This window comes from Stenella coeruleoalba, assembly GCF_951394435.1.
Source record: "Stenella coeruleoalba genome assembly, chromosome: 12".
In the NCBI taxonomy this organism is placed as follows: Eukaryota; Metazoa; Chordata; class Mammalia; order Artiodactyla; family Delphinidae; genus Stenella; species Stenella coeruleoalba.
This window is the reverse complement of record NC_137158.1, coordinates 30,741,622-30,759,813: the sequence shown is the minus strand read 5'-3', so window position 1 is coordinate 30,759,813 and position 18,192 is coordinate 30,741,622. Positions and strand designations below refer to the sequence as shown.

General features: G+C 37.2%; 2 protein-coding genes across 20 annotated transcripts in view; one reads left to right on the top strand and one right to left on the bottom strand.

Annotated features, from left to right (window-relative positions):
* Nucleotides 1-9,302, bottom strand: part of LOC307195594 (uncharacterized protein) — a 920,801-nt gene extending 911,499 nt beyond the window's left edge. For 13 of the 16 annotated variants that reach the window (XR_013830873.1, XR_013830874.1, XR_013830875.1 and 10 more), the window contains exon 1: nt 9,178-9,302. The gene's annotated coding sequence lies outside the window, so the exon portion shown is untranslated. Of the gene's footprint in view, nt 1-9,112 lie in introns of all 16 variants that reach the window. The other 3 variants (XR_013830885.1, XR_013830886.1, XR_013830887.1) reach the window with 2 other exon arrangements.
* Nucleotides 9,303-9,381: 79 nt separating this feature from the next.
* MMS22L (MMS22 like, DNA repair protein) overlaps nt 9,382-18,192 on the top strand; it is a 142,539-nt gene continuing 133,728 nt past the window's right edge. For 3 of the 4 annotated variants that reach the window (XM_079939782.1, XM_079939780.1, XM_079939783.1), the window contains exons 1-4: nt 9,425-9,519; nt 10,114-10,291; nt 11,351-11,476; nt 15,013-15,062. In XM_079939782.1, the coding sequence (XP_079795908.1) occupies nt 10,128-10,291; nt 11,351-11,476; nt 15,013-15,062 (340 nt within the window). In that variant the 5' untranslated portion in view covers nt 9,425-9,519; nt 10,114-10,127. Of the gene's footprint in view, nt 9,520-10,050; nt 10,292-11,350; nt 11,477-15,012; nt 15,063-18,192 lie in introns of all 4 variants that reach the window. The other variant, XM_079939781.1, reaches the window with a different exon arrangement.

The following is an 18,192-nucleotide window of genomic DNA, read 5'->3' as shown; positions in this document are numbered from 1 at the left end:
CACAGCCTTTGTAACCTAATCATGGAAGTGACAAGTCATCACTTTTTGCTTTATTCTATTCATTAGGCACAAGTCATTAATTAGGTTTAGCCCACACTCAAGGGGAGATTACACAAAGGCATGAATGCAAGGTGACAGAGATTGGAAGACATGCCTAGCACAGTAGGGTTAGGGAAAGAAGACAGGGGAGAGAAAGAGGTTGAAGGTAAAAAGAAGAGGGGTGATTGATGAATCAAGCTCCTGGAGGTAAAACGAAATGGAATGAGAACACATGCAAGATGGGAAGATGCTACACATACAGAAAAATGAATGAGGATCAATAACGAAATTTTCTTTGGTCTAGTTGTTTAAGGTTCTATATGATGTATGACATTATAAATGACCCAATGCTCTGAACAGCTGCTTGAAAATTCCTTTTACTATATAGGAAAGTTGCTCCTTCTCAACTAACTAAACCTCCCCATCACTACTGAAGTAGTTTAAATCATGATATCTATTCCAGAAGCACTTGGAACATTAGGAGTTCATTATTTGTTGCACAAAATTAGTGTAATAAAATACTGTAGGTTGACAGAAAGTCAACTGAAGGTGTGTTGTATACACACTTACAAAAGATTGCTCATAGAGATACTCTAATATTTTCAATATTAGGATTAAAAGCCATAACTGAGTTTAGCTATCTCACTGTATCCTCCATAATGACAAGTTGTATAAGATCATTAAAATTGGATTTATCATTGGTCAGATTTTACTAAAATACTGAATCCAATTCTAGGTGTGTGAGCAGTTACTATAAAAGACGTAAAGTGATCCTTGGTTTCATTTAAGTTATGAAGGAAAGCTCTTAAACTTTAAAAAAGATTCATTAAAACAGTGATAAAATTTCTGAAACTGAGGGCTTTAACTTTGGTATATATTATATTCAGTCAAATTTATGAAAAGTTTCCCTACTAAAAACATGACATTCATATTAAATTGCTTCATTTTTAGTCTGATAACATAATAATAGATTATCAAATGGATGATAGATGGTTTGTTAAAATATTTAAAAGAAAAAGGCAAATCAGAATGGGTTTACTAATAATATAACATTCAAATTCTATCATATGTACCCCCTCCTGAATGTTAGAAATTGTTTGTTAGAAATCACAAAACCATGAAAATCACAAAACTATGCTAATTGAACTCAATTTTTTAAATCACAAATCTCAAATAATCACTCAACACTCCCAGACATTCCTCCTACACTTCCCTGCTAAATACACTTTTTTACTCAACAATATGACCATCACACATCTTTTGTCTCCTCAAATCTCTAACAACCACTCTTGCTTCTCACTTAAGTCAATATGTCATTAAGAATATATATGAAAACAAAATCTACTAAAACAAAATCTACTTCAACTTCCAACCACCCATTTCACCATCTTTGGCTATCTTTATCTATATACCTCCCATTCTTTCTGTTAATTAAGAATTGTCCTTGATCCTATTAGAGGCCGATACGTCATCTGTGTGGTAAATACGATTCCCTCTTGTCTTCCCAATGCCAGCAGTCCTGCAATCATTCGTCTTCTCCTCAGTATCATCAACTCTTCCCTTTATACTTGATAATTGCCATAACCTCATACAAATGCTCTAATATTTCCTATCTTCAAAACACAATCTCTGGATCCCCACACCTCCCTCCTGCCCTAATTTTCTGCTTTATTTTAAATTAAATTCCTGGGTAAAGTTTCTATATTTGCTGACTCACCTCCCATTTTCTATCCAACCCACTCCCATCTAACAACCCCTCCACCACTACTCAACTGAAATGGCTTTTATCAACATCAGTAATAACCTACATTTTGCCAAACTCGATGGTTAACTTGTTTTCTCTTATTTTTCCAGTTATCAGCAGCATTTGATATAGATTATCCATTCTTTTATGAAAATCTCTTGGCTTTTGTGACAGATGTCACACCACACTGCACACACTTGAGTTTTCTCCTGAGAACTGGCCTTACTTCTTGCCTTTCTTGGCTGACATTTCCCTGTTTCCTAGTCCTCTGAACATCCAAAAGTTTTATAATTTTAGCTCTTAGATTTAGGTCTGTGATCCATGGTGAGGTAAAATTTGTAAATAGTGCAAAGTAAAGGTCAAACTTCATCTTTTAGTGTATCAGTATCCAATAGCTGAAGACTGTTTTTTCACCATTGAATTATGTTTGCCAAAAATAAATTGACCATATATGTATGGGAGTCTATTTCTGAATTCTATTCTGTCCCACTGACCATGTCTATCCTTAGACCAATACCACACTGTTTTGATTATTGTAGCTTTATAATAAGTCCTGAAATCAGATACTCTGAATCTGCCAGTACTGTTATTCAAAATTGTTTTGGTTATTCTAGGTCCTTTTCATTTCCTATCAATTTCTGAAAGCATATGGGAATTTCTACAAAAGAAAGGCCCCCTGGGATTTTGATTAACATTCCATTGAATTTGTAGATAAATGTCAGAAGAAATCTTAATAATACTGAGTGTTCCAATTCATTATCATGCTATATCTATTTAATTGGGTATTCTTGAACTTCTCTCAGCAATATTTTGCAATCCTCAGCATACAAAATCTTGTGCATATTTTGTTAAATTTATCTCTAAGTACTTTTGATGCCATTAACAATGTCCAAATGTTCATTGCTTGTTTATAAAAATACGATTTATTTTGTATAGTGACATTGAACACTGTGCCACCTTGCTGAATTCATTATTAGTTCTACTAGCTGTTTTTTAGATGTTTTCTACATAAGGATTTTCTACATAATTATGTCATCTGAGAATGATGATTGTTTTCCTACTTCAGTTCCAATCTATATGACTTTTATTTCTTTCTCATACTTTACTACATTGGTTAGTTACCTCCAGTACAATGTTGAATAGAAGTAGAGAAAGAAGACATCCTTGTCTAGTCCTCAATCTTAGGAAGAAAACATTCATTTTCATGATGTTAATAGTTGGTTTGTCATGGTTGCCATTTATCAGGTTAGGGAAATTTTATTATACTAATTTGCTGAGAAATTTTATCATGAATTGATATTGAATTTTTAAAGTAATGTTTTTCTTCATATTGAGGTGACAATGTGATTTTTCTTTTAACAGTCTTTTGATATAATGAACTACCCTAATTGTGTTTTAAAATTCAAACCAACCTTGCATTCCCAAAATGAACCTGATTTTCTTAGCATATGTCATCCTTTTTTTTTTTTACTGGAGTATAGTTGCTTCACAATATTCTGTTAAGTTATACTGTAGAGCAAAGTGAATCAGCTATATGTATACAAATAGTCCCAGTTTTTTGGATTTCCTTCTCATTTAGGTCACCACAGAACACTGAGTTCCCTGTGCTATACAGTAGGTTCTCATTAGTTATCTATTTTATACATAGTATCAATAGTGTATATATGTCAATCCCAATCGCCCAATTCACCCTCCCCCCTCCCCCTCTTGGTAGCCATATGTTTGTTCTCTATGTCTATTTCTGCTTTGTAAATAGGATCGTCTATGCCAATTTTTTAATAATAATTTATTAAAATCGTCTATGCCAATTTTTTCAGTATATACGCATTAACATATGATATTTGTTTTTCTCTTTCCAACTTACTTCAGTCTGTATGACAGTCTCTAGGTCCACCCATGTCTCTACAAATGATCCAATTTCATTCCTTTTTATGGCTGAGTAATATTCCATTGTATATATGTACCACAACTTCTTTATCCATTTGTCTGTTGATGGGCATTTAGGGTGCTTCCATGTCCTGGCTATTGTAAATAGTGCTGCAATGAACAATGGGGTGCATGTGTCTTTTTTAATTATGGCTTTCTCTGGGTATATGCCCCGTAGTGGGATTGCTGAGTCATATGGTAGTTCTATTTTTAGTTTTTTAAGGACTCTCCATACTATTCTCCACAGTGGCTATATCAATTTACATTCCCACCAACAATAAATGAGGGTTCCCTTTTCTCCACATCCTCTCCAGCATTTATTGTACTCAGATTTTTTTGATGATGGCCATTCTGACTGGTGTGTGGTGATACCTCATTGTAGTTTTGATTTGCATTTCTCTAATAATTAGGGATGTTTAGCATCTTTTCATGTGTTTGTTGGCCATCTGTATGTCTTCTTGGGAGAAATGTCTACTTAGGTCTTCTGTCCATTTTTGGATTGGGCTGTTTGTGTTTTTGATATTGAGCTTCATGAACTGTTTGTGTATTTTGGAGATTAATCCTTTGTCAGCTGCTTCATTTGCAAATATTTTCTCCCATTCTGAGGGCTATCTTTTCATCTTGTTTATGGTTTCCTTTGCTGTGCAAAAGCTTTTAAGTTTAATTAGGTCCCATTTGTTTATTTTTGTTTTTATTCTCATTACTCTAAGAGGTGGGGCAAAAGAAATCTTGCTGAGATTTATTTCAAAGAGTGTTCTGCCTATGTTTTTCTCTTAAGAGATTTATAGTATCTGGCCTTACATTTAGGTCTTTAATCCATTTTGAGTTTATTTTTTGTGTATGGTGTTAAGGAGTGTTCTAATATCACTCTTTTATATGTAGTTGTCCAGTTTTCCCAGCACCACTTACTGAAGAGGCTTTGCTCTTCAGTATCTTTGCTCCATTGTATATTCTGGCCTCCTCTGTCATAGTTTAAGTAACCATAGGTGCATGGATTTATCTCTGGGCTTTCTATCCTGTTTCATTGACCTATATTTCTGTTTTTGTGCCAGTACCATACTGTCTTGACTACTACAGCTTTGTAGTATAGTCAGGGAGGTCAGGGAGCCTGATTCCTCCAGGTCTATTTTTGTTTCTCAAGATTACTTTTGCTATTCCATACAAATTGTAAAATTTTTTGTTCTAGTTCTGTGAAAAATGCCATTGGTAATTTGATAGGGATTGCATTAAATCTGTAGATTGTTTTGGGTAGTATAGTCATTTTCACAATATTGACTCTTCCAGTCCAAGAACATGGTGTACCTCTCCATCTGTTTGTGTCATCTTTGATTTTTTTTCATCTGTATCTTGTAGTTTTCTGCGTACAGGCCTTTTGCCTCCTTAGGTAGGTTTATCCCTAGGTATTTTATTCTTTTTGTTGCAGTGGTAAATGGGAGTGTTTCCTTAATTTCTCTTTCAGATTTTTCATCATCAGTGTATAGGAATGCAAGAGATTTCTGTGTATTAATTTTGTATCATGTGACTTTACTTAATTCATTGATTAGTTCTAGTAGTTTTCTGCTGGCATCTTTAGGATTTTTTATGTATAGTATCATGTCATCTGCAAACAGTGACAGTTTTACTTCTTTGCCAATTTGGATTATTTTTATTTCTTTTTCTTCTCTGATTGCTGTGCTAGGACTTCCAAAACTATGTTGAATAATAGTGGCAAGAGTGGGCACCCAGGAGTATATGTCATCCTTTTTACATATTGCTAGATTTTACTTGGTAAAATTTCTGCCTCTGTTTGTGTGATTGAATTGTATTCCTTTTTCTTGTTTTTGTCAAGTTTTTATGTAAGTGTAATGCTGGCCACATTAAATGAGTTTTGAAGTATTCCATCCCCTTCTTATTTCTGAAAGAGTTAGTATAGAATTGGTACTATTCCTTCCTTAAATATTTGGGAGAATTCAATAGTAAAAGTATCTGGTCCTGAAGTTTTCTTGTAAGAAGTGTGTGACGTGTGTGTGAGTTTAAGTATTAAAATTACTAAGATGAATACAGAGATAGTCGTTATCTTTTTCTTCTTTTGTGAGCTTTGAAGTTGGTGTCTTTCAAGGAAAATGTCCATTTCATTTATGTTTATTGCATAAAGATGTTCTTAATACCCCTATCCTTTTAATACCTGTAGACTTGGTAGTGATGACATCTCTTTAATTCCTGATATGGGGAATTTGTGTCTTCTCTCTTTTTTTCTTGATCAGTCTGGCTAAAGGGTTTATCAGTATACTGATCTTTCCAAAGAATCAACTTTTGGTTTCATTTATTTTCTCTATTCTTCTTTTGTTTCATTTCATTTCATTTATTTCTACTCTTTATTATTTCCGTCATTCACTTGCTTTCATTTTATTTCACTTTTTTTTAGTTTCTTTAGAAGTTTAAATTATTGAATTGAGCTCTTTCCTCTTCTCTAATGTGAGCAGTTAATGTTATAAACTTTGTGTTTTTATTTTCATTTAATTCAATATATTTTCTAATTTTCCTAGTGATTTTGTCTTTAATCCATGGGTTAGTTACAAGTATGTCACTTAATTTCCAGATACTTAGAGATTTTTTTCAGATATCATTCTGTTATTTATATCTAGGTTAACTCCATTGTCATCAGACAATATCCTTTGTATGATTTTTTTTAAGTTGATGAAATTTATTTCATGGATCAAAATATGGTCTATCTTAGTGAATGTTCTATGTGTCAAGAGTATATTCTGATATTGCTGGGTTGAGTCACCTATAAATGTCAGTTAGGTCAAGTTGGTAGTGCTGTTCAAGTCTTGTCATCTACAGTAATTTTCTGTCTACTTGTTCCACCAATTACAGAGACAGGAGTGCTGAGATCTCTGTAATTACTGACTTGAATATTTCCTCTATAAGCGATAGTATTTTTCTCTTTCTGTATCTTGAAGCTCTGTTACTTGATATATATATATATATATATATTTAATATTTTGTTTTCTTGATAAAATTGACCTCATTTTTGTCAGATTCACTCTCTATGTTTCTTCAGTCTGGACTCTACCCCATGAGCCTGAACTTTATAAGTTACATCCTTGCCCTCTGCTTTTAGGTTGGTTTTGGCCAACGAGAGACACCAGTTGGCACTGCAGTGTGGAGGGAAAGAGGTTTGGGTATAGGTATACGTTGGAGATATTGTGGGTTTTGTTCCAGACAACCACAATAAAGCAAATATCGCAATAAAGTGAGTCACACAAATTTTTTGGTTTCCCAGTGTATATAAAAGTTATGTTTACACTATATTGTAGTCTATTAAGTGTGTAATAACACTATATCTAAAAAAAGGTATATACTTTAATTAAAAAATACTTTAATGCTAAAAAATGCTAACCCTCATCTAAGCCTTCAGCAAGTTATAATCTTTTTGCTGGTGGACGGTGTTGCCTCAGTGTTGATGGCCACTGACTGATCAGGGTGGTTGTTTCTGAAGCCTGTGGTAGGTGTGGCAATTTCTTAAAAGAAGACAAAAATGAAGTTTGCCACATTGATTGACTCATGAATGATTTCTCTGTGGCATGGAAGGCTGTTTGATAGCATTTTACCCACAGTAGAATGTCTTTCAAAATTGAAGTCAACCCTCTCAAACCCTGTCGCTGCTTTATCAGCTAAGTTTATGTAATATTCTAAATCCTTTGCTGTCATTTCAACAATTAAGTTCGCTTGCTTACATGGGCCTGGTTAGTGGTACCAGGCCCCAAAATAATTATAATAGTATCATCAAAGATCACTGATCACAAATCACTATAATATATATAATAATGAAAAAGTTTGAAATATTGTCATAATTACCAAAATGTGACACAGAGACATGAAGTGAGCAAATGCTGGAGAAACAGTGCCAATAGACTTCTTAGACACAGGGTTACCACAAATCTTCAATTTGTAAAAACACAGCTATCTGGGCAGTACAATAAAGCAAACCACAATAAAATGAGGTCTGCCTGTACTGAATCCTACTAGCTGCTTCCTGTTGGGTTCAGGTTGACACTGACTATGCTCCTCCGTGGCTACCAGGTAGGTGGCTGTCTCCTACAGCAGTTATGTCTCCCTGGGCCCTGGCAATCCCTTTTCCCCTTACCCCTTAGGCCTAAAAGGAATAATGACTCTGATTATTTCTGGGTGCTTCACCATCACTTTTTGTTTTCTGGTAATACCATCCACATCTTTGTAAACTGCCCTTTCATTAAGCACCTTTCAATCACCTCTCTTAAGCATGCCATCTATTACGTGATGGAGATTCTTTTTTTTTTTTTTTTGGAAAAATTCTTACTGATATAATATGTATGATAGTACTAGCTTAAGTTATTTCAGAGAATTTATTTAGTTCTTCCCACTCCACTCACTGGTTTAACCAAATTGATCACCCAACATCAGTCACTTGAAAAAGGAAAAAGGGGTCTATTTGAATTTTGAATAGAGGAAGGAGTAACAATGACTATCTGTTGACCCAGGTCTCCTAAACTCAGTGTCACAGCCCAATATTCTCACACCTAGGCACTATTTTCTAGAGATTGTCATAGATGACACTATGTGTCATGCTAGAGACACCACATGAACCATTAATGAGTTGCATTGATTCCCAACAAAGCATCAAGTCTCATGGTATACAGGCTGAGCATAAGAGACAGAGCACCCAACACAGAGTCCCTAGGTTGTAGTTGGAATAGAGATCATATTGTTTTTCCCCACCTCATCCTATTTGTCAGAAACTATGCAGTATTCGGTTTGAATAGAGGGAAGTTTTGATAGGTTCTCTGTGCAATAATTAAACCTAGGACAAACTGGGAGAAATGGGCAATGGGGAACACTCTAATTATAGCAGAACATTTAAATGAGAAATTCTCATGTTTTTCTTGGAACTTAAGACAGCTGAAATGTGTTATCTGACTTAGACTGAAAAGTCTTCTGATGAGTAGAATTAAAAAACACTTTAAAAAGATAAAAATGGGAATTCCCTGGTGGTCCAGTGGTTAGGACTCTGTGCTTCCACTGCAGGGGGGCGCCCAGTTGGATCCCTGGTGGGAGAACTAAGATCCCCACAAGCCCCTTGGTCCAAAAAAAAAAAAAAAGACAAAAATGCCTTAAGTGTACTTTTTACAAACATGTCCAAGTTTAAGCAACTTAAACCTATCCAGATATGTCATTAAAAAAACTTTTTTTAATACGGAAAACAAGTATCACGTGACCTACTCAGTGTTTCCACACACTGGATTAACCTCATTTTTGCACTTGCCTTGCCTTGCCCACAATTCATGAACAATAGGCATCCTCCACCTCAACAAAAGAGCTGCTGGGACGAGGGCAGGAACAAGAGGGGACGGCGCGGCCCTCAAACACCCGCCTGCGACTCACTTCAGCAGAGGTCTTTTGCCAAACTCGGCCGGACGACAACCCCGCGGTCCGTAAGGCTTGCTCACCTTAGCCTCAGTTTCCTTTCTCGGTGAGGCCCAGCCTTTCGGCCCAAAGTACCAATTAAAACTACTGAAGGAAAAAAAAAAAAAACAGAAAGAAAAAAAACCGCAAAACGCCGAACAGACTCCTTGACTGGAAGAATCTCGCGAGAACTTACGGAGCTCTGGCTGTTCCCGCGGAGACCTCGCGAGCGGACCTCCGGGGGCGGGCTGCCCCGTGGCCCCGCCCTTTCTGAGCGCGGGCGCGCCTTGGCGGGAATTTCGCCTTTTTGGGATTTAGACCACACGGGCTAGCTGGCTCCGGTCGGGACCGCCAAGGTGGATCGTTGGGACTGAAAGTGTGAGCAGGTACGACGTGCACCAAACCAGGGGCGCCCCGAGGCGCAGGGAACCGGCTCCCCTCGCCCTTTGGCCGGCCCGCGCGGATCGCTGCCTTGTGCGGACCTGGCGGGGCTTGTCCCCGGCCGGGAGAAGTCGGGTTTGCGCCGGGCCCTACTGATCCTCGCCTGCAGTCTGCGAGGCAGCTTGCAGTTCCAGACACTGCGGGGAAACTGGCTCAGTGCCGTTTAGTAACGTAGCGGAGGACGCAGGTCAAGGCGGGCACTGGAAGTGCAGCTAGATCTGTCCTGCTAACAGTTTTTTCTTCTTCACCCTGCCCTGGGCTGCAGGGTCTGACGTAGAGGGGATTTTAAGTTACTGCCACAGCCGGTCGGGGGTGCATTCTAAGTTCTGACAGCCTTGATCTGGGGGAGTCCGTGGCGGGGAGAGTTGTTGAGGATTTGGCCTTTCGTTTTTTTCCTTTGTGCGGGGGGGGGGGGTGGCGGCTTTTGGGGAACTTTCTGAGGTCACCCCCAATGTCTCGGCCCTCCCCACCTACAGGAATCTCATCACAACTTCTTTGGAGCCCTTAATGATAATCATAATGAACCCCAAACATTTCAGGACATGAAGTAAACATGGATAACTGTCCCGCTGCGTCGACGTTCCTGACCGACAGCTTGGAGCTGGAGCTGGAGACAGAATGGTGCAAACCCCCTTGCTTTTCTTGTGATTTTGACAACAGAGGAGGAGGAAAACATTTTTCTGGAGAGTCCTACCTTTCCAGCGGAGCTCTTAAGCGGTAGGTAAAAAGTCGGAAACTTTGTTTTTCCCTATTCAGATTTTTTATCAGTCTGTTTAGGAATGTTATTTAATTATGAGTTAAGTCCATTAAACTTTAATGTTCATCAGGCAATGTTCTTGTAAATCGGCTTAGTATATCACACAGATGCAAGCTATTAGCTCTGTTGGGTTCCTGGTTAGAGCACACCTGAAAGATATTTGCAAGGAGGACTTTCTTGTTACCTGATGTTCTCTGACCGCACTGCTGCCTCAGCTTTGGAGTAAGGAGCTGGGCACTAATTTACTTGAAGTGAATTCTGAACTACCTGGGCTTTTTGAAGTCCCATTTCCTTCTAAAACATGAGATAATATTCTGAAGCATCTCAATAATTAAGACATGCACATTTTTTGTTGCCCCAGTGTCTTCTCACTCTGTATATTTAAACATATAGAAATCTTATAGACTTATTTTTTTTAAACTTTCTAATAAATGCGCCAGATTGTGTAAGTTCACAGGAATGTTATCTTCAAAGCTCTTGTCTTGGACATGTGTATACACATATTGCAGTAAAACTGCTGTTGCTGAAATATTTTGGAAATACCTGCTGAGGCAATTTCAGTCGGAAAGGAAACCATTTTTGTTGATTATTACAGTTGTACCTTCTTTGAGACCTTAAACGATATTACTCAACTTGATTATGCCCTTCTTTAGACATGGCTCAGAATACCTTTTAACTGTCTTAAAAATTAAATGTCCCCTCAAAGGGTGAAATTCTACAACTGAAGACCACAGTTGAAGACAGGTGAAAGTATGTTCCCTAGACCCCTTTCCACATTTTTCCCTCAAATTATATTGCTCTTTAAACTTTTTTTTTATCACAGTATAGGGTTGAATTCTTAATACAGTCCAGTTGTACTGTTACTGAGATATAAGGTACCAAGGCACTTCCTTACTTTATAACATCATTGTTGACATGTCATGTGTAACATGGATTCATCTAATGTCAAAAAAAAACCTCATGCTATAGTATGGGATATAGCATACTTTTTATGAGATTAAATCAGAGTTTCATTTCAGACTGATTTTGAATCTTGATCCTTTACCAACTAATTTTGAAGAGGATACAGTGGAAATATTTGGCATTCAATGGGTTACTGAAACAGCATTAGTGAATTCATCTAGAGTTCTCTTTCATCTCTTGAGGTATGTTTTGTCTTTTATTTTAAAACTGCCATTGAGTGTAGATGCTTTTCAGATTTAAGTTACATTGCTGGGTGGTTTCTAATACTGATATTACAAAAGCACCTGTAGAATTGTGATTGCTGCTTACTTGATTATCTTATCAGTAACAACAATTAAGCAATAATGTTTGATGGAGTAATGGTTTTAATGAGTTCTTTTTTAGTGATTTTCAGAATTTTTATTCTTCTGTATTTGACATCATATATTGAAGACAAATATTTTAGGCTTTGAACTATTCCATAATTTTGGAAGAAAAATAAAATCTTTTGTTGCTTAATAGTCATAATTTTTCAGTAATCTTTAGAGAATGAACTCAGACTTCCAAATATATTTTTCAGACTATAATAGAATATGTAATAGAAATATGATTAACCTGGACGTTAAAAATATTTTTAATAAAAATTTTCAAACATACACAGATGTAGAGAGAATAGTATAACGAACCTCCATATACCCTCCCTCAGTTACGATAAATATCAAGGGTTTATCACATTTCCTTCATCTGTCCTTATCCCTCTACTCTTGGCTTAAGTATTTCTTAAGCAAATTCCAGGCATCATGTCATCTCACCCTTAATTACGTCAGTATGTATCTCTTAAAAATATGAACTTATTTTTTAAACATAAACATTACCTCATAATCACAATTAACGAAATTGAAATAATTCTTCATTATTATTTAAAACCCAGTCCATAATTCAGATTTTAGATTTGGAATCACTTATTAAAGGCAAATTATTAGCCCAAAATACATTAAGAATGTATACATGGGGGCTTCCCTGGTGGCTTAGTGGTTGAGAGTCCGCCTGCCAATGCAGGAGACACGGGTTCATGCCCCGGTCTGGGAAGATCCCACATGCCGCGGAGCAGCTGGGCCCGTGAGCCATGGCCGCTGAGCCTGCGTGTCTGGAGCCTATGCTCCGCAACGGGAGAGGCCACAGCAGGGAGAGGCCTGCGTACCACAAAAAAAAAAATAAAAAAGAATGTATACATGGTAATTCTAAAATTTATATGGAACCACAAAAGATCCCAAATTGCCAAAACAATCCTGAGAAAGAAGAGCAAAGCTAGAGACATCACACTTTCTGATTTCAAACTGTATTAGAATGGTATAGTAAACAAACAGTATGTTATTGGCATAAAAACAGACACATAGGTGAATGGAACAGAATTGAGGGCCCAGAAAACCCCACACATATAGGGACAATTAATTTATGGAAAAAGAGCAAAGAACATAACATTAAAGGGCAGTCTTCAATAAATGGTGTTGGGAAAATTGGACAGCCATAGGCAAAAGAATGAAACTAGACCACTGTCTTACATCATACACAAAAATTAACTCAAGATGCATTAAAAGCTTGAATATAAGACCTGAAACCATAAAATGTATAGAAGAAAATATAGGCAGTAACCTCATTGACATCAGTCTTAGCAATATTTTTGTGGCTCTAAGTCCAAAAGCAAGGGAAACAAGCAAAGATAAACAAATGTGACTACATCGAACTAAAAAGGTACTCACAGCAGAGGAAACCATCGTCAAAGTGAAAAGGCAACCTACTGAATGAGAGAAAATAATTTGCAAATCATATATTTGGTTAATATGAGGGGTTAATATCCAAAATATATAAAGAATTCATATAGCTCAACAGCAACAATAACAACAAATCTGATTAAAAAATGGGCAGAGGGGCTTCCCTGGTGGCGCAGTGGTTGAGAGTCCGCCTGCCGATGCAGGGGACGCGGGTTCGTGCCCCGGTCCGGGAAGATCCCACATGTCGCGGAGCTGCTGGGCCCGTGAGCCATAGCCGCTGAGCCTGCGCGTCCGGAGCCTGTGCTCCGCAACGGGAGAGGCCACAACAGTGAGAGGCCCGCGTACCGCCAAAAAAAAAAAAAAAAAAAAAAACAAAAAACAAACAAACAAACAAAAAAAATGGGCAGAGGATCTGAACATATATTTTTCCAAAGAATACTTGCAGATTACCAACAGGCATATATGAGAAGATGTTCAACATGACCATTAAGGGAATGCAAATCAAAACCACAGTGAGATGTCACCTCACACCTGTTAGAATGGCTGTTATCAAAAAGACGAGAAATAACAAACGAAGATGTGAAGAAAAGGGAATCCTCATGCCCTGTTGGTGGGAGTGTAAATTGGTGCAGTCACTATGGAAAAGTGTGGAGGTTCTTCAAAAAGTTAAGAATAGAGCTACCTATGACCCAGCTATTCCACTTCTGGGTATTTATCTGAAGGGCATAGAAACACTAATTTGAAAAGATATATTCACCCCCTGTGTTCATTGCAGCATTATTTTTAACAGTCAAGATATGAAGATATGGAAACAACCTAAGTGTCCTTCAATGGATGAATGGATGAAGGAATTTTAAATATTTATATACACACATATACACACACACACACACACACACAATGGAATACCATTCAGACTTAAAAATGAGTGAAATCATGCCATTTGCAGTAACATGGATGGACCTTGAGGGTATTATATTTAGTGAAATAAGTCAGACAGAGAAAGACAAATACTATATGATTTCACTAATATATGGAATCTAAATAAAGTAAATGAACAAACAAAATAAAACAAAAACAAACTCTTAGTTACAGAGAACAGATCAGTGGTTACCAGAGGGGAAGGGGTTTAGTAGGTAGGTGAAAAAGGTGAAGGGAGTCAACTGTATGGTGATGGATAGTAATTAGGCTTGTGGTGGTGATCATGTTGTAGTGTACACAGATGTGGAATTATAGTGCTGTATACTTGAAACTTATATAATTAAAAGAAGAATGTATACATGGTACATTTAAATGAAAATGGAAAGTTGGAGGGATTTCCCCTCTCACCCTCATCCCATGGAACCTGTGCCATATTATGTGTTTTATTGGGAAAATAGGCTGTGTGAGTGATTCTGTATAATCCTAAACATTATAGAATGAGTTGAGTCTTACCCAGGACGTAGGTTATGAATGTGGCTCAATCTTTAAGGAGCTGAAAGGCAACTAGGAAGAATGGCAAGAGAAGATTATTCTCAGAAATTAAGGTGGAACATCGTAAGTTAAAACTTCCCCTGATTAGTCTACATTACATATTCTATTCCTCTTCAGAACTCCTATTGTGTAACTACATGATACAATTTAACATTTCATTATATAACTGTTAACCTAGGATGTTTTATATAACCATCTTAAACTTCTTAAAGATATAAACAGTATCTTCCTGATGGGGAAATCTATGATATTTTATATAATTTTTGAGATAAATGTAGCTGTTAGTAGATCTTTTTGGGAGGTCAAAGACATGTTTTATTTTCTCTCAGAGTCTTTATTACCGAAGCTGACAGTAATAAACATTCATGAAGTGTTAAACATTATTCACGAATGAGCGGCATTAAAGCTGTGTAAAAGATTTGGAAATACTGTGTAATTGTTGCATGCTTTAAACTACTCTAAAACTAATTCTCACCTTACATTTTTTAAATTAGGCAACAGCTCTACAACTTGGAAACCTTATTACAGGCCAACTGTGATTTTGGTAAGTTTTAAGTATGTTTAATGGCAAAAAGAAATGGTGCTCCCTTACAGTGAATTGTACATGGATCTATGATGTGTCATTGGGCTATCATAATAACATGAAGGAAGTGATAGTTCAGAAGTTCAGGATACAGTTATATTTAGTGTTCAGAAAAAGTATGACACTTAAATTTTGTTTGTAGATGAAATTTATAGTATTTTTCCAAATCTGCAAGTCAAATTAAGGCTAAACATCTTTGAAGTGAATTAGTAACTTGCTTTGGGGGTGGGGAGTGGGCTGGAGAACGTAGAGAAATAGAAAGTGCTGGACCTCATGCTGTCTTTCTTGTTTTTCTTTTCTGCTTTCTCTTTTCGTTTTTTTTTAATTTTATTTATTTATTCTTATTTTTGGCTGCATTTGGTCTTTGTAGCTGCGTGCGGGCTTTCTCTAGTTGCAGTGAGCGGGAGCTACTCTTTGTTGCAATGTGCGGGCTTCTCATTGCAGAGGCTTCTCTTTGTTGTGGAGCATGGGCTCTAGGTGTACGGGCTTCAGTACTTGTGGCACTTGGACTCCGTAGTTGTGGCTTGTGGACTCTAGAGCGCAGGCTCAGTAGTTGTGGCACACGGCCCTAGTTGCTCCACGGCATGTATGATCCTCCCGGACCAGGGCTTGAACCTGTGTCCCCTGCATTGGCAGGCGGATTCTTAACCACTGTGCCACCAGGGAAGTCCCTGTTTGTTTTTAACATTTAATGGATTACTGATTTGTGGGGGAATTGGTATAGTTAAGGTAGTGAAGGGAATTGAAGGGCAGTATGTTTTAGTTCAGGCTAGCTGCTTCTAGTTTCTAACAATTCTGGTACAGTGTAGTATTTAGAATCATGACTCTGTGGTCAGCCTGGGTTCTAACCCTAGCTAATTGTGGGTCTCACACTAGGTAATAGTTCCCACCATTGAGTTCTTGTGAGGACTAAATGACATAATGTGTGTTAGGTGCTTAGCCTAGTATCTGTTATTAGTGATGCCCAGCAAGCAAAGATCACTTGGAACCCACCTTTGAAGGGTTTATTAGCTTAGGAAGCAAGGGGGAGATATACATCATGAGGAACAGTTGGGGCTTCTCAGTAAGAGGAAGTAGGGAGGGGCTTTTGACAGGGTATGCACTTGTGCTGGCTGATTTGGGGTAGAGTTTAAGGGGGCTGTGGCTTTATTCTGGATTTGATGCTGTTAAGAAGCAGGAGCAATTTGATGACTAAGTTAATTTTTATTTTTCTCCAGAAGGTGGGACACGCAGCAGGAGGCAAGGGAAGATTCTAATTTGTAATGAAGCAATAGTCATTTTAGCTGGAAGAGGAGGGTAGTCTGTTTCTGTATTTTGTTTGTTTTTGTGTGGTTGTATAGTGCCTTGTTTCTGTGTCAGACATGATTACAGAGAGGTTTTGTGTTTTTCTTGTTTCACCATAATCATGGAGTGATCTTGTATGATTATTTTTGATATTGTATGACAACTGTTTAATTTCAGTAGGGAGTGTCATGGCCTAATTGTTAGTTATCAGCTGTCAGGGCTGTTTTATTTGTTTTGTTAGTTTGTCCTCAGTAAATGTTGGATATTACTGTTTCATTATCACCTGGGTCCCTGCTTCATGCCAGGTACTGTGCAAGGTGCTGATGAATCAAAGAGGAAAATTATGCTGCTGAAGAGTTTGCAGTTGAGTAAGACAGATAAACAAGCATAGTCAGCATGGTAGATGGAAGAGTGTAGTAACAGAGGCATGCAAAAGCTGCTACAGGAGCCAAGGGCTTTATCCGTTTATGTGCCCATCACTGAGTGATGGCAGATCTGGGTCTTCAAGGATGAGGAGGAATTAGCCAGGCAAAAGATTTTGGAGAAGTTTTGGGGATAGGATGAGTTCCAGGTACAAACAACTGTATAGACAAAGACATTGAGGTATATAAAAACATAAAAGTTCAGGGAGCAGGGAGTAAGTAATAATTACGGATGGTTGGACTCAAGTGTGTGTGAGTGGTTAATTTTTGGAAGGGATGCAATCATAGGTGTCTTCGTAAGCAATGCCAAAGACCCAGAATTTTATTTTGAAACTCCTGGAGAGTGTCTATAAGATTGTAGTGGAAACAGCAAAAATACCTTTACTATATAGAGTGACTTAATTATTGGGTTTGTGGAAGGCATTTATTGAGCAAGATTATTCTTTGAAAAGCACTTACTGACCTAAAATTACTACAATGGACTATTTTTTGAAATGGTTACTTGTTACACTGACATTTTGGCTGGTATTATTACTTAAAAAACTTACTGACAGATTTGTTGGGCAGGTTAGCAGTATTAAAGACTATCCCTACATAAGCTTACTCCTGCCATGCAGCTGTGTCAGGGCTTTGTTAATAAACTCATGTAAACCCTTGGCCCTCAACCCTCCCCAGAAATCCCTTATTTAGGGTCACTTACTGAAGTGCATATGGTTCTTATTCTGTTGATTTTACTCCCTGGATTGCTTTCCTGTTGAGGCAGAATAGCATACACAATATGTTATTTTTTACTGATACCTGTTATTAAATATAGCTTTTGATGTTACCCCTTTTTCAGATATTGTATTTTTTTTGTCCCTAGGCATTTCATTTGGATTTTTTTTTATGCCTTCCACTGTTTTTAGCTTCATTGACTGCAGATTCTTTCATCATTGCCATTTCTGGGTCTGTTTGTATTGGTTGATTTTTCTTCTAGTTTTATGATACATTTTTCTGCTCTTTTGAACATCTAGTAATTTTTTATTGTGTGATGGACATTATAGATTTTACGTTGCTGCTTTCTGAATTTTCTTGTATTCCTAAAACTAGCGTTGAATTTTGTTCTGGCTTACTGTTGAGTACTTGTAATTCATGGGATCTTTTTGAGGCTTGTTGTATATTTTGTTAGGACTTTTAAAAAGTAACCTTTAGTCTAATGTTAATTTAGCTCTAGTAAGGCTTCTGAGGATTCTTTGTGGTGTATTTTTTTTTTTCATTCTTGCTGGTGGGAACTTGAATTGTTCCCTAGTTTGAGTAAGCTTTGTTGGGAATTGTTTTCTGATATTTTTCTCTGGCCTACAGATCAGTACTTAGTCAAAGACTCAAAGGGGACCCTCTGTACATTT